The 14,869-nt window shown below is 39.7% G+C and overlaps 1 protein-coding gene and 1 long non-coding RNA gene across 3 annotated transcripts; one reads left to right on the top strand and one right to left on the bottom strand.

Annotated features, from left to right (window-relative positions):
• The first annotated feature begins 473 nt into the window (after nucleotides 1–473).
• On the top strand, nucleotides 474–1,854 carry LOC116716682 (uncharacterized). The gene is made up of 2 exons (XR_004338585.1): nucleotides 474–1,289; nucleotides 1,387–1,854. It is a non-coding gene; the product is annotated as an uncharacterized LOC116716682 (long non-coding RNA).
• A 4,476-nt stretch (nucleotides 1,855–6,330) lies between these two features.
• grinab (glutamate receptor, ionotropic, N-methyl D-aspartate-associated protein 1b (glutamate binding)) lies at nucleotides 6,331–14,238 on the bottom strand. 2 transcript variants are annotated; one of them, XM_032559433.1, is made up of 7 exons: nucleotides 14,107–14,238; nucleotides 10,953–11,322; nucleotides 10,759–10,862; nucleotides 9,645–9,845; nucleotides 9,253–9,381; nucleotides 9,017–9,160; nucleotides 6,331–7,157 (listed from the first exon to the last, which is right to left on the bottom strand). In XM_032559433.1, the coding sequence occupies exons 2-7, from the start codon at nucleotides 11,275–11,277 to the stop codon at nucleotides 7,008–7,010; spliced, it is 1,053 nt and encodes a 350-aa protein (XP_032415324.1). In that variant the 5' UTR covers nucleotides 11,278–11,322; nucleotides 14,107–14,238; the 3' UTR covers nucleotides 6,331–7,007. The 2 variants fall into 2 exon arrangements, with proteins under 2 accessions (XP_032415324.1, XP_032415323.1); XM_032559432.1 differs by lacking the exon at nucleotides 14,107–14,238 and adding an exon at nucleotides 12,789–12,923.
• Between the last annotated feature and the right edge of the window lie 631 nt (nucleotides 14,239–14,869).

Genomic DNA, 14,869 nt, shown 5'->3' with positions numbered 1-14,869 from the left:
TGCTCATCCTGAGCCTGGTTCTGCTGGAGGTTTCTTCCTTTTAAAGGGAGTTATCCTCTCCACTGTTGCCTTGTGCTTGCTCAGGATGGGGGATCCCTTGGATTAAACATCCATCGCGATCTGCTGGTGACCCCTCCGCAGAATCGCCACCTTAACGTGGTGGAGGGGTTTGAGTATCCCTATGACCCAGATGGAAATTTTGCCTTGGGGATCAGCCAGTAGTGAGGATTCTCAGGGCAGATAACCATTGGGGAGGGATCAGACTAAGAGCGATTCAAGGTTTTCAATGAAGGACTACCAAAGGGATCAGGTATTTCTAGGAGACAGATAATTATGGTATGGTAACGTTTACATATCCATTCAAAATAAGATACAGATGCACCACAAAAATGAACATTTTACTTTCGTGAAAATTTTAACTCACAATAATGACTAATGGAAGCCCTGAGCTTGTTTCTCTGCAATAAGACGGTCCCATCTGGGAGTGATGAGAGACAATGACGCCCGAAGTGTTGCTTATGCACAGGGTGTTTGGTCTCTACGTGGCGAAGCAGTTTGAAGACTTAATTGCCTCATTAACGAGTCGGTCACCATATCGTGCAGAGCGGGCTTGGAATGTGGGAATCACCTACCGGGATAAATACATTCTCCTTTTCCCCTTCGCAGTATCCGTCTCAAGGCAACCGTTGCAACAGTTGGACCCATAGACATAAATACGTAGATGCATTGAGAGCTGAGTCCTATGTTACGTCGCCGCCATCTTGTATGTGGCAGTAGAGCGGTCGGAGCTCCCCAAGTCATGTGCTGTGTACTCTTGTTTCAACCATTTTACAAGACAAACTGGATTCATTGGCAATAGATTCCACAGGTAAGGATGGAAAAAAAATAATAATGCAATTTTTACAAGCAGAACTACTTGGCTGTTGTAAATGTGGCGGGATGGTGTTCCACCTTCCCAACTATGTGCACCAGGTGTATCAAGTAGCGTGCAGTTGATTGGTGGGCGGGGCAAATGGCTTTATAGCTGAGCAGGCCGCTGCCAGGTGTGTGTCTTTGGCTGCCCAAGTGGCTGGTGTGCTTGATCCGCTCATCTGAATTGTAAGTGCCATTTTGTACCATCTGGCTGGGATTGTGGTTAGGTTTTGGTGCTATACCTGCCGTGCGTTTCTGCAGCGTTGCTCGGCTGGCGTTAGCGGCTGCAGCTGGAGGTTGTTGCGGCGTGCGGCTTCCATCTAGCCCTCGCTTGCTGATCCGCTCTCTCCCTGGGTCGGCTGTGCTACTACTCCTGGGTCGGCTGTGCTACTACTCCTGGGTAAGCTACCTGTTTAGATTTTAATTTACTTTACCTGAATCCACGGGTTTTCTAATGCGTTTTTTTTGGTTTAGGATTGTTTGGGAGTTGCAGCGCTTGGACGCTCTGCTGTCTTGTCTTGTCGGTGTTTGTTTGGGCCGCTCTGAAGGCAACCTGTTGCTGATTGGACAGGCTGAGCGAGCGGGGCACGACTCCTCTGGCCCATTTGAAGGGCACTGAAATTGGACAATGACGATTTGTTCCACCGTTTAAAGTGTTTGTGTTTTTTTTTTCCTTTTACAGTTTGTTTGCTTATTATTGAACTTATGAGTTTGCTTTTTTTGTTTTGATTTACTAATTTGTTTTCTTTGGCATTACATGTTTTGTTTGTTCATTTATTTTTTTGGAATAATTCAAGTTGTCACTTTTATTTCACATGATCCCTTTTCATTTCCAGGGACAGAGTAGTGGGCCCGAAGCCATGCTTTTAAAAAGAAATGTTTTAAATGAAATTGTTTAAATAAAATATTGTGAACTATTCTGTGTTCTGGTGCATCTTGTTTTAAAAAGAACCCCCCTGCTGGTCATATAAACAAATATCTTAGTAATCGAGTAATCTATCGATTATTCTTACGATTAATCGAGTAATCGGATAAAAAAAATAAAATAAAATATTGGTAAATCTGGCATAACACCAGATATCAATATCAGTCCAGTTTTTCATATTTGAGCTTCCCTAACAGTTACTTTCTGTAGTTTAGAAAACTAACCTGTAACAATAATGGCTCACTTTCTAAGTTAACCAGAAGAAAAGTTATACAAAGATCTGAAATTCTATTCAAATCTTTCACGAACTGAACCGATTCTCCATATATGCTGCAAGAACACATCTTTGAAAGAACGCAGCCGTAAGGTTAGCTAACCTAAAGCTAGCCTGGAATCAAAAAAGGAATAAAAACTTTACCCATAGCATCGAAACGAAGCTACACTTATGTGACAGTTAAATTAAATCACACGTCTCTGAAACATGCACGGTCAGAAGGCTGTTTTTTAGTCCAAGTGGTTAATTTTCAATGCTAGGCGGGAGCTAAAGCTTACTTGACTTTACCATTTCCACCTTCGCTGTCTACAGCACAGCACCGTTAATAAATAAGCAAATTTAGATTATTTTATTATTGTCTTACCTAAGTAACTGAAGCCCGTGTGGTCACAGAAAATAGAAACAACTTGGTAAAAGTGAAGATCGCTTGATGCCGTAGTCCAAAGTAAAACTTATGTGAAGCTGTATGACGTTATCTGCTTTGGAGTCCGACCCAGTGCGCTGATTGGCCCATTTGAATTCAGGCGCCTTAATGTGAAACGATGCTTCAGACTTGAGGGGGAAAACCGTTTTAAAATACATACAAAATATTATTTAAGCATGAATAAATAGAAAAGACATCAGATTATTATTTTAATGCTTTTGCGATCATAAGATATATTTTTATCAATAATTTAGGCAGCTAGCTGTCGGCCTAACTAGTTGTTTACTTTGAATTGCAAGGCTCATGCATTATGAGCTAAACAGAATACACACTGCGTGCCAGAATTATATGCAAATCGGTCTTTTTGCTTTAAGTCGAATAGTTTTCAATAAAAATTTGCAATACTCGGCACGTTACATGACAATGCTAAGACGTGTAGATCTAAAATTTCAAGCTGATCGGAGCAATAGTAAGCAAATGGCAACCTTTTTGGTAATATCTAGTCTGTGTGAGCGAGCCATGTTTATATGCAAATCATTGTTAAAGTGCCAAATGTGGCAAAGTGAGGATGGAAAATCAAAACATTTATTAGACTAGGCACATTTAATGTGAAAACAACAATAATACAGAGCAAACATAGTCAAAAAGGTTTCTTGGTACAATCAGTGTTTTATGTAATTGCCATTTTTGTGGATCAGAGAAAAAAGCCTTTGGTCCATCGAAGATGTCAAACTTCCGATGTCATCTGATGAGATGTCGTTGGCAGCAGTCAGAACGGCATTCCAGAGGTCATCCTTGGAAGAGTACTGCCTCCCACCGGAGTAAAGCTTCCTTTTCAGGATGCTCCACAGATTTTCGATGGAATACAAATCTGGTGAACAGGCTGGCCATTCCATAATTTTCCCATGCTTCGCAAAAACACTTTGCAAATATTCGTTGGTAAGCCTCGCAGCATGGGATGGGGCATTACCATGCATGAATACCATATTTTTCCGGAATGACAATTTCTTCTTCTTGTGCCAAGGTTCCAGGTGTTCCTTGAGGAAGTCAATGTAGAGTTTGGCAGTCATTTTCACCCTATCTGCAACTCTGAATGGTCCTACCAGCTCGTTTCCAATGATTGCCGCCCAAAACATCACTTGATCATAAGAAATTTCCCTGTAGACTGCAGGTTTGTCTTTGAGACAGGTGTTACCTCGACAATCCTCTGTGGTATGTTGAGTATGAAACCATAGAGCCTCTGATGAGCCTGGAACACATAGGACAGGATACTCCTATCCAGCTGATAGGCAATCTCACAAAGCAGCCTTGGATTACCTGAAAATAAATAATTTACTAAAAAAAAAAAAAAAATGCAAAAACATACAACTTTAGCTTTAAAATCACAGGAAAAGGTGAGACCTAAGGCAGAAGGAGGAACATCAGCCTAGCTCTGAAGCTCTTCTGCATCTTTCAATACCGAACTTTGGAGGAACGATTTGAAGTTGACAGGAGACGATGTTCTGAAATTCATATTGGATCTGTTCTGATGGAGGTCTCTCATGAACTGTCGCTCGTCAATGCTGCTGTGCCACTGGTCTAAGTGCTTAGATCCTGGTGTTAAGAAATAACCAAAATTTGATAAATTTTCAAACAGAGGCATGTGTGGGCATGATTAGATCTACACTGTTTAAGTTTATCAGTTTAATTTGCCTTAGTGTTGGTGGCATTAACAATAAATCTACAGTACAACTAAAAAGATTCCTGCAAAACCCAAGCTTCAATTAAGGGAACATGTACCCTTAATTGGACAATGAAACTGAAACACCTGGTTTTAGACCACAATAACTTATTAGTATGGTGTAGGGCCTCCTTTTGCGGCCAATACAGCATCAATTCGTCTTGGGAATGACATATACAAGTCCTGCACAGTGGTCAGAGGGCTTTTAAGCCATTCTTCTTGCAGGATAGTGGCCAGGTCACGACATGATGCTGGTGGAGGAAAATGTTTCCTGACTCGCTCCTCCAAAACACCCCAAAGTGGCTCAATAATATTTAGATCTGGTGACTGTGCAGGCCATGGGAGATGTTCAACTTCACTTTCATGTTCATCAAACCAATCTTTCACCAGTCTTGCTGTGTGTATTGGTGCATTGTCATCCTGATACACGGCACCTCCTTCAGGATACAATGTTTGAACCATTGGATGCACATGGTCCTCCAGAATGGTTCGGTAGTCCTTGGCAGTGACGCGCCCATCTAGCACAAGTATGGGGCAAAGGGAATGCCATGATATGGCAGTCCAAACCATCACTGATCCACCCCCATGCTTCACTCTGGACATGCAACAGTCTGGGAGGCACGCTTCGTTGGGGCTTCTCCACACCGTAACTCTCCCGGATGTGGGGAAAACAGTAAAGGTGGACACATCAGAGAACAATACATGTTTCACATTGTCCACAGCCCAAGATTTGCGCTCCTTGCACCATTGAAACCGACGTTTGGCATTGGCACGAGTGACCAAAGGTTTGGCTATAGCAGCCCGGCCGTGTATATTGACCCTGTGGAGCTCCCGACGGACAGTTTTGGTGGAAACAGGAGAGTTGAGGTGCACATTTAATTCTGCCGTGATTTGGGCAGCCGTGGTTTTATGTTTTTTGGATACAATCCGGGTTAGCACCCGAACATCCCTTTCAGACAGCTTCCTCTTGCGTCCACAGTTAATCCTGTTGGATGTGGTTCTTCCTTCACTCAATTAGCTGAAGTAAACACTCAAATATCGCAACTTACTTATCATTGACGCACACTTCTAAGGAAAACACACATCTCTTGCAAATCTCTCCCACGTGACAGCACAGCGGCTCAGCTACCGAACTTCCAAACCAGATATCAGCAACGTTGGTTACAGCAGCGTGAGGACGTCATCGCTGCCCTAACTACGGTATGCCTTAAGGGACAAAAGTAACGCTGAACAGAAATCACGTAATACAAACAGTAGTACTCAACATAAAACAAACTATTTAGGGTCTTTTGAACACTGTTGTTGTAGCCACCTGTGTTGGCCATAAACTATGTTTTGTGCTATATGTTTCTATCCTTCTGTGCTACGTTTGCAAAGGACACAATACGCCTGAAGAAAACAGATGGGCAGCGTTAAGATTATGGGAAGAGGTTGCTTTAGAGACGCAAATGACAAAATAATCTGGTTAATTATTGTCCATCTAAATATCCATCTTATAGTAAATTAAATGTTTGTAAAAAAAAAAAAAAAAAAAGTTTCATGACAATTTGTACTAGGAAATTTTTTTTAATAAATTTTGTGTTGCCAAGAAACAGACTTGTTTTCAGATCAATCCTAATAGTTTAGATTAGGCTTCATAGCATCAAACAAATTAAAACTGTAAATTACTCTCCTATTATTACTTCATCAAACAGCCATGCTATGTTACAATTTTAAATAAAACAAGCCACTACACAATTAAGACATTAGGGATTGTAACCACCTTTTCTAGAGCAAGCCAAGACTGCCACCTGGCGGCAAAAGAGGAATACCTTACCTGTCAAATCAGTCAGTGTGGAATCACTGCTGCTGGGCGTCCTGGATGTCAGCATCTGGTTTTCCTGGAGCATGTTCACTATATATCTCAGGTGTTCAATCTCCCGCTTAAGTTGATCGTTTCTGACCAGCCAGGCTGCAGCAGCTTGTTCTAGACTCATCCTGAGGCTCTAGGACACAGAGCTGAGCACCCAAAACTGCTCAAAGCACAGCTGAATCTCCAAGGACATTTTGAATCAAAACATAATTACAAGCTCTGGTAGAAGGCATTTTTAAAACTTTATTCCATATAAAGAACAGACATCAGGTTTACAAAAGTACTTAAGACTTTAGACCATAGTGAAAACAGTATAGAATTTCAAACAGTGCTTTGGAAAAAACAGAAGAAAAATATTTCACAACGACCACTTTGCAGTCACTTTCAATAAAGTTTTTTAGCAGAGGTGGTCTCAGAGACTCGGCTCTCACAATTTTGCCAATTTTGCCCTTCGCATTACTACTGACAGCTTCAGCAAAACATCAACCTTGATCCGATAGATTATGATTTTATGGTCTTTGGTTGGTGACTAAATCATTTTAGACATCATCATACAGTCATACCAGAGAAAAACTGCATCAAGCACACTGACCTATCTACACTCCTTAAGTGTGAAAGCCTCATTAGATGCTCGCCAGCTGAGCTTTTATCAAATCTCCCCATAAACAAAAATAGGATTTTAAAATAAGTTTAACAAAGAAAACTTCAGTTATCAACAAAACACTACTGACAGCATCAATTAAAGATAAGCGTTTACACTGGATGAACCAAAAGCAGCCTTTAACCATATGATGAATACACACTAGAAAGCAAGTCAAAAGCTTTGATTATGGAAACTTGATTCTTTATGCAAATTCCAAATAATGTTCTGCCTTAATCGCTGTCGGACACTCCTTCCGCTCAGCCTCGGGCTCTTCCAACGAGAGCAAGAATGTAGAGGAAGATGTTAATGATGTCCGTGTACAGGTTGAGAGCAGCAAAGACATATTCCTCTGGGCTCAGAGAGAGCTCCTTGTTGCCAAGCAGCAGTTGGGTGTCCACAGCCAGGAACTGAAATGCACAAAGAAGTTCAACACCAGTCAAACACTTTCATGTAGCTCATCTAAACATGTCAAAATCTAACTATACATCTAAATATATTGTGTAAAAAGGTAATGAACATAACTTAAGAAATTGTTTGGCAGGGCTTTTTATCATTGACTTGGATTCTTCTGGTAGAATTTCTACCGGGTCAATCAGGGAACAGAAGGAGACGTTATAAACGATGACATCAATTGTCTGTGCGGTTTTAGAATTGTAGTCTGCCTGTAGTTTTAGCAATGGCAGCGAAATGACCGGAGCCGTTCAGCCCGCATTTGAACTGAATTCAATTTAATAGATGGGCACTTCTCTCTTTACGGCTCAGACAATTTCTGCTAAGCTTCACAGCACTGAATTGGCGCGTTACACATGTCATGGTCAAACGTTAGGGCTAGTATAAAACTAGCCCAGAGTCCAGATCCTCTGTAGGAGGCATTATAGAACAAGGGAGTGTTCCTTTTTTAAAAAAAAAAACAGGCCAGTTTAGACCAGTAATCTTAAATAAAACCAAACAACCATTTCTCTTCATAAGTCCCTTAATATTAAACACGGAGCTTATCTGGCAGGTTAGGGGATGTACTTCGGTATTTTCTTGCCTTCTACCATTATTTTCTGTGTTAATAACCTTTAAATTGTTTTGAAAGTGACAAGTAATTATGGATTCAGAAAATATTAGCGTTTTTAAGACTAAAATTGTGTAGAGCGTGTAGAAGTCTGCGTTGAACTTTGATCGCATTAGTCAGTCAGAACCAGATGAAAAATCTAGATATTAATATTATTATTCCAAAGAGAAACTAAACAAATTCAAAGAAAAACTAAAAGTAAAATCTGTTTTTGCACAATTTGTTATGTAAAATACAGCACACTAGACAACATAATTACAGAAGTTGTGACCACAGAGTTGAAAAGCTAATGTAGAAACATTCTGAGGTTTTAGTCTGAGCGTTTTAAATGTTCCATGTTGAGTGAACAGATTAGGGAAATAAGAAAGAAAAAACAAAAATTCTAAGTAGAAAACAACAAGCACAGTCTCCAGATTTCTTTGCGGTCTTGGTGAAGGTCCAACTAAAACCTCAAAACAAAGAAATGTTTTAATGCTGAAGCATTTTATCCCACACATTTTAAGCTAGTTGACTCTTGAAATGTGGGAGATTAGGACTTCTGATCAAACAAAAATTAAGTGAAGACACTTCCTGCTGGCAGATATCTATAAATAACATTTCCTTATTAGTAAATATTTTTATGTAAGTCATATCATCACATTTCCTTATTAGGGTACACTGTAGACCTATTGGTACCCTCAAATATTTGGAATTAAATGGTCAAAACCACAAAGAATCAAAATGGCGAATGAGTGAAATGATCTTTATCCATCACTGAGTGAATGAAGGTAGTTTTATTTCCCAAAAAGACAAAAACTGCAATAGCATAAAACATTGCAGAAGTAAAATGAAGCATACAGAGCTTTTAGTTCCAGGTTTCTGCAGCAGCTATTTTGGGTTGGAAGCTGAAAACACTAAACAACTGCTTCAAATAATCTACTGAAAGTAGAAACTATGCTTACAAAATGTTTTTAAAAAGTATTTAGAGATATGTTTGGTTTTAAAGTTAAAGATGAATGCACAAACCCAAAACAGCCATCTGTTCTGAAATGATTGGAGAATGGCTGACCTACGTTGTACAATCAAAACCGGCATAACATTAAATAGGAAAAAAAATCTGATTTCTTTCAGCAGAAGGTTGGCTAACAAGTAGCACCAAACAGCCATAAAACAGAGGATTAGATGCTTTTTATTTAGTAGGAATGTGTGAGAAAACAAAGGACTCACTGCTGTGAAGAGCAAAGCTCCCAGTCCAGCATAGACAATCTGCAGGATGTTGTTTTGCAGAATGATGCAGAGGATGCCGAAGAAAATCAGGACCAGCGAACAAACAAAAAGCACGCCGTAACAGGAAGTGAAGTCATACTTGGTCTGTGGGCCACAAACAAAATTAGCAATCATGGCACTGCAATTTCTCTGCGAGAGTACATAACTCACAAATGGGGATGTTGAGGGATGCGAACCTGCATGGAGAAAATGACCACCGTAAAGCAAACGAAGGCAGTGATTCCCACCGCCATGATCACGGCCTCGGTTTTGTGGAAGCTGGCGATGGTACCCACCATGTAGGACATGCTGAGAGTCAGGATGGACTGGAAACCAGACAAAAGCAGCACAACAGCATTGATCCAGACATCATTTTAGGGGTAAAATAGAAATACTGCTTCATCTATCATTTCATTAGATTGTGGCCTAAACTAATCTTTTATGAAGAAGTCAACTCCACCTGCAACTTTTCTCCCCCAGAAGGCAGTAGCAGCCCTGAAATCATCATGACACAACCACGCAATTTCCTGTGCTGAAACCTCTTCCCTCTCCTCATGCGTTTCCTATTGTGAAAATTAGTTTGTCTTACCAATGCCACCAGATTCCAGGGGTGTCTTCGGCGGAAGTTTCCGCAGCAGCTGATCGTCAAAACCGACGCCAAGAACACTCCGTAGGACAAGAAGTACGTCCAGACATGTTCTAAAACAAAAGACTTCACTTCTCTCACAAAGGTGAAAACAGCCACAAATGCGAATGTCACCATGAGCTGAGCGGTTAACACCAAGTACACCTGCAGGGAAAAACAAGAACACATTAGGAGAGACAGTCAGCTAGGGAACCGAGGCAGAATTTCAATCAATTTTGTCATTGCAATATTCCACAATGATGCCATAACTGCATATTTTCATAATATCCAGCAGCACTGGAATACATTTTTCAAAATGAATACACTGCTTTTAAGGAAACATGTTGTGCGCAGTTTGCTAACTATAGCTACATTATTAAGAGTGATCCTCTCTTTTCATTTACACACAATAATTGTCTGTCAGTCTTTCCAAACAGCTGAATTAATCTTTCTTGTATTTTTTGGTTTTATTTTCACCCAGCTGACAATCAGTGCACAGCAGCATGTGGGAGAGGTACATGCTGCCTCTCCAACATCACACCAAGCCCATTTGATGTGATGATTATTGACATCACATCAAATGGGCTTTAAACCATGAGAACGATACGATGGAAAATTGGAGCAGCTTTGAAACGGTTACTTTTTAACTTTGACTGTGCAACCAACTCATATCTATTTTACATTACCATATCAAGCTGTTAAATTAAAATGTAGAGCACTGACAAAAAGCTGTCCGCCCTGGGAAAATGTCTGATGAATAAACACAGAAAATATGACAATGTCTTCCATTTGAAGACAATGTCCACCCTCATTTGAATTGAGGTTGGAAAGTGACAAAACTTCTGAAGATGACTCTTGAAATCCAGATGTGGTCAAAAGGTGCTTGGTGGTGCAAACAAAAGAGCAAACTAACCCTGACCTTTGAAATGTTGGTTTGGGTTTAAATAAACTGAAAAAGTACAAATGTCCTATTTATTATGCAAAAAATGAGGTTCATCCATAATATTTAGTGTTGGAAGGAAAAGATTATCTGGTTTAAGTTTTGTGATTTAAGGTTAGTTTTATCTCATCGTCTTACCTTTCTAATAAAGGCCCTTCTTATGCTCTTGTTGTCTAATCCAAAATCAAAGTCTTGATTCTCATTGAAGGGTGGAGGAGCTTCCTCACTGAGGTAAGGATTACCTAAAATGACAAAAAAAAAAGAAAAAAATCTAATTAATAAATCCATACCATCATCACAATCAGTATAACTAAAGGTGTAGAAACACTCACCACCACTATAGCTGTCAACAAAGCCCGGGGCAGGTGGAGAATACGGCGGGGCATTTTCTGGATAACCTGGGTAATTGGGGTTGACATAACCTGAGCTTCCATCTTGTGGCTTCACTGTCATCCCGTAGGCTCCGGGGATGACGGGGGCGAAGGCGACCGGCGGAGGAGGGTACGGCAGGCCGCCAGGGGCAAGGATGGCCCCGCCGTGCGCCTCCGGGTCCGGTACAGGCACGCCAAACGCCGCAGGAAAATGAGGTTGATCGAAGACAGGAGGGTGAGAGGTGCCCACCACCACGGGAGTGTAATCGGCCCTCTCGGTGGTCATCCTTGCTTTAGATCGGGAGAAGAAGATGACAGGTGCGAAGAAAAACTGGAGATAAAACAATAATGTAACGGAGAAAAACAGAAAATACTGTTATGGCGAGCCGATGATAAGGACGACGACGATGGGTTGAAGATACCCACAAAAAAAAAAAAAAACACGAAATAACGTCAACGAAGTCACGTGACAAGCACCATTTCCGGTGTTGAGTCCTATCGAGTTCCAGTTTAGATGCGTTTGTGTCTTGCCATGACTCCCGCTGCGCTTTTACACTGTATTTTACGGCCATGAAAGGAAACCTCATGGTGCATTCAAGTACAACTCGTATATTATACAATCAGTTTAAAAAAAAAAACAAACATAATCATTCAATGTAACGCTCAAACTTTACTATTCTTACTCAAAACCACTCAACATATTTGTGTTTATTGTAAATCAGGATTGGTTCCTAATAACTCACCTGGTTGAATAATTAAATAAAGTATATAAAAAAAACGTTCTTGGCCATTTTAAGACCATTACTGTTGAATTATTTTTCTAAATTGCTGAACCGATCAGGAATCAAATGCCATAAAATGAAAAGTTGTTTCCAGGAAAGCGCAATATACATTAATGGCTAATCAAACAAATGAATACATCAGCATCTTTGAATGATATATTTCAATGCAACACAGCTTGACACAAAAATAGGTAAGGTATATGCACACAAACAAAATTAATCATTCTAAAATATGTTACGAGAAGGAAAGTATTAAGTACCTCTGCAACTACCTCATTTTTTACCAATTATATTAATATTTAATACTGTTGTTGAGAAAAAATATAGGAAAAATAAACATAAAAAGGTATTGATACTGAAATCAACAATGGTGTGAATCATGTTAGAAATTCTCATGGTGTGTTTTTGTAAGATTTGTGTTACACATGAAGAAGGAGATGACAGATGAATGACTACCCCCCAGTCTCTTCTTTTACTTCCTTTTTTTAAAAAAAAATTTTCTCCGAAGAGTTTTTGCGGCGCCAGTGGCTCGTATTTTTTGCAACAGTAGGCAGACAAGAAAGAAGGCGAGGAGAGGGGAAAGACATGCGGCAAAGGTCGCCGGGAGTCGAACCTGCGACGTCCGCGTCGAGGACTAAGGCCTCCGAACGTGGGGTGTGCTAACCCCTGCTTCCTTTTTTAATTTAACAACAAAGAAACCAAGAAATACACAGAATTTAAAACAGATAAGAGATCATATATCTGATCAACAGATCAGATATATTTTACATTCCAGAGTCTGGCCTTTGACTATTCGGAAGACAAACACACACAAAAACAATTTACCATGAAAACCAACTTTCCCTACAAAACTTAAAAAATGTAAAGCTTAAAGGAAAGAAAAACAATATTAGGGGCAATAATAGCTGCTTATATTGGGAAAAAGCTTTTTCTACTGTGCAGTGAAAAAGTATTCGTCCACTAGAAATTCACAATGGTTCAGATCAAACAAATTTCAATATGAGATAAGGACTACCTGAATAAAGTTTGTCCTTTGAATGTCACCCAGGTACTGAAGCACAAAGCAACCAATCACACTACCACCTCTGTCTGATGTTCCTTTTTCTGCAATGCTGGTTTTCATCAGATATGTCGTCAAGGACGTCTCCCTCTAAAAAAAGTTCCAAATTTGTGTCACCAGTCTACAGAACATTTGGGGATAATCAAGCTGTTGAAAATGAAAAACAGGCCTTTGTGTTCGTTTTGCTCAACAGTGACAACATGCATTTAGAAAAATAATACTGTGAAAAATGCCGGAAATGTTTTATGGACATAGTAAAAAACACAGGAAAAGACAACAAATAACTTCCAGGCAAACACAAGCGCTCATTCAATGGTGAAGCCAATATTCCTCTTTGCCATTGTGAAAATAATGAGCAAAAAATTATTCTGCTCACAAAGAAATAACTTTTACATTAAGTAAAATTTTGATGATGCAATTTTTTTCCCAAATATCAATTTGACAGCCAAAGAGCCCACTGTCAAACCTCAAACGCTTATGTGTTATCCAACGGGTCTATGAGGACACCAGTGCCCTCATGACACTCAATGGGAGACCTTGTGATTCACAAGAACTCGACAAAATTTGCCTCAACAAATTCTGTTATATTTCTTAAGTTTGGTGCGTCACCACTTTGATTAACGTCAGTCTCATTCACCCTTTTCACAGTTTCCGGGAGGAGACCCCTCCTTGAAACAGCAAAGAATGTTATTTATGAAGTGTCAAGAAATACCTTTTAGACACAATGAGTGAGCAAAAAAAAAAAGTAAACAGTTGTTTTCCTTTGTACCAGTTGGCTTAAATTTACCATAAAGTTAAAATGCGGCCGTAAAACACCGTGTAGAAACGCAGCTAGTGGACACTCATATAGACGGGGAGACTTGAATGGACACAACACATCCAAAAGCCAAAATCCGTCATCAAACAGTCCCCAACAGTTGAACATGTGGTCTGTCCTTTGTAACATTATAACGCTCCCTGAATGGAAGCTTAAAAATCAAGTTAAATACAATTTTACACAGAGTTTTAAACATTCGCCATGATTATTTAAGCATCTCGCAGAGTTTATATTAGGATACATACATTGGTTTCACTCTCACGTCAATGTCTGACCTTTACCTTTAAAAGCAACAAAACACGAATTCAATTGACTGAAATTAATAGAAATGCAGTTTAGCGAGTTTCTGTATTCGACTTTCCTTTCATTTTATACCCGTTTTTGTCCACAAGAAAAACAACCTGTAAAGTTTACTTCCTGAAACACAAAAAGTGGAATAAGTAAAAGAGCACTTACACTGGAGGGAATGCAAACTTTGTTCCCCTAAGACTGATAATTTGTTTTCCAGATTACTAGCTGCCTGAAAACTGTCTGGTTGACGGTGAGAAACTTCCGCTTCGGCTTCTCTATGTGGCTGCATTAACCATACACTGAAAAAATAGGAAATATGGGAACTATCACCAGAACATTAACATTTCAAGTGCATTAGCTTCTTAATGCTAGCCATGTTATTGGGCAAACGGAACCCAGGTAACTAAAAATGTACCGGATTAAAAAACTGCAAGTCATCTTATACAATTTGGAATGTTAAGGAATAAGAATTGTTTTTTAGTAGATGGGCTCATATTCCCTATATTTCCGGGGAATTCACATTATCACCAAATAGTTTGTTAAAATATACGTTCATTTCTATGTCTACATTTACAAAATAAAGCAAACGCTTTCTTTGCACGTTATTAAAATAAGAAACGTACACAGTATTGATTATTTCTAGTTGACCTGAATGTAGCACGGTCTGTTTGTGCGTTAACTGTAAACTGGCTTTCGCCCCGCCTGAAATGCGTGAAGGGAATCGAAAGTAAGGCGCTCCAAAGTTTGCGTTTGCGTGACCCCACATGTTGAGCAGACAGTGTTTTATTTACAACAGGGAACAGGGATGATAAGACGGTGTTAGATGTGTGGCAGTGCTGCAGCCTCATTTTTCAACAATTACAATTTGGAACTGAAAGGTGTTCTTCTTCTATTGTGACCATTCATACATTTTTTAAAAATTATTTTT

Source organism: Xiphophorus hellerii, chromosome 3 (genome assembly GCF_003331165.1).
Source record: "Xiphophorus hellerii strain 12219 chromosome 3, Xiphophorus_hellerii-4.1, whole genome shotgun sequence".
Classification (NCBI taxonomy): domain Eukaryota; kingdom Metazoa; phylum Chordata; class Actinopteri; order Cyprinodontiformes; family Poeciliidae; genus Xiphophorus; species Xiphophorus hellerii.
Note: the sequence above shows the minus strand (reverse complement) of the source record. Positions and strands in the feature narration are given on the sequence as shown.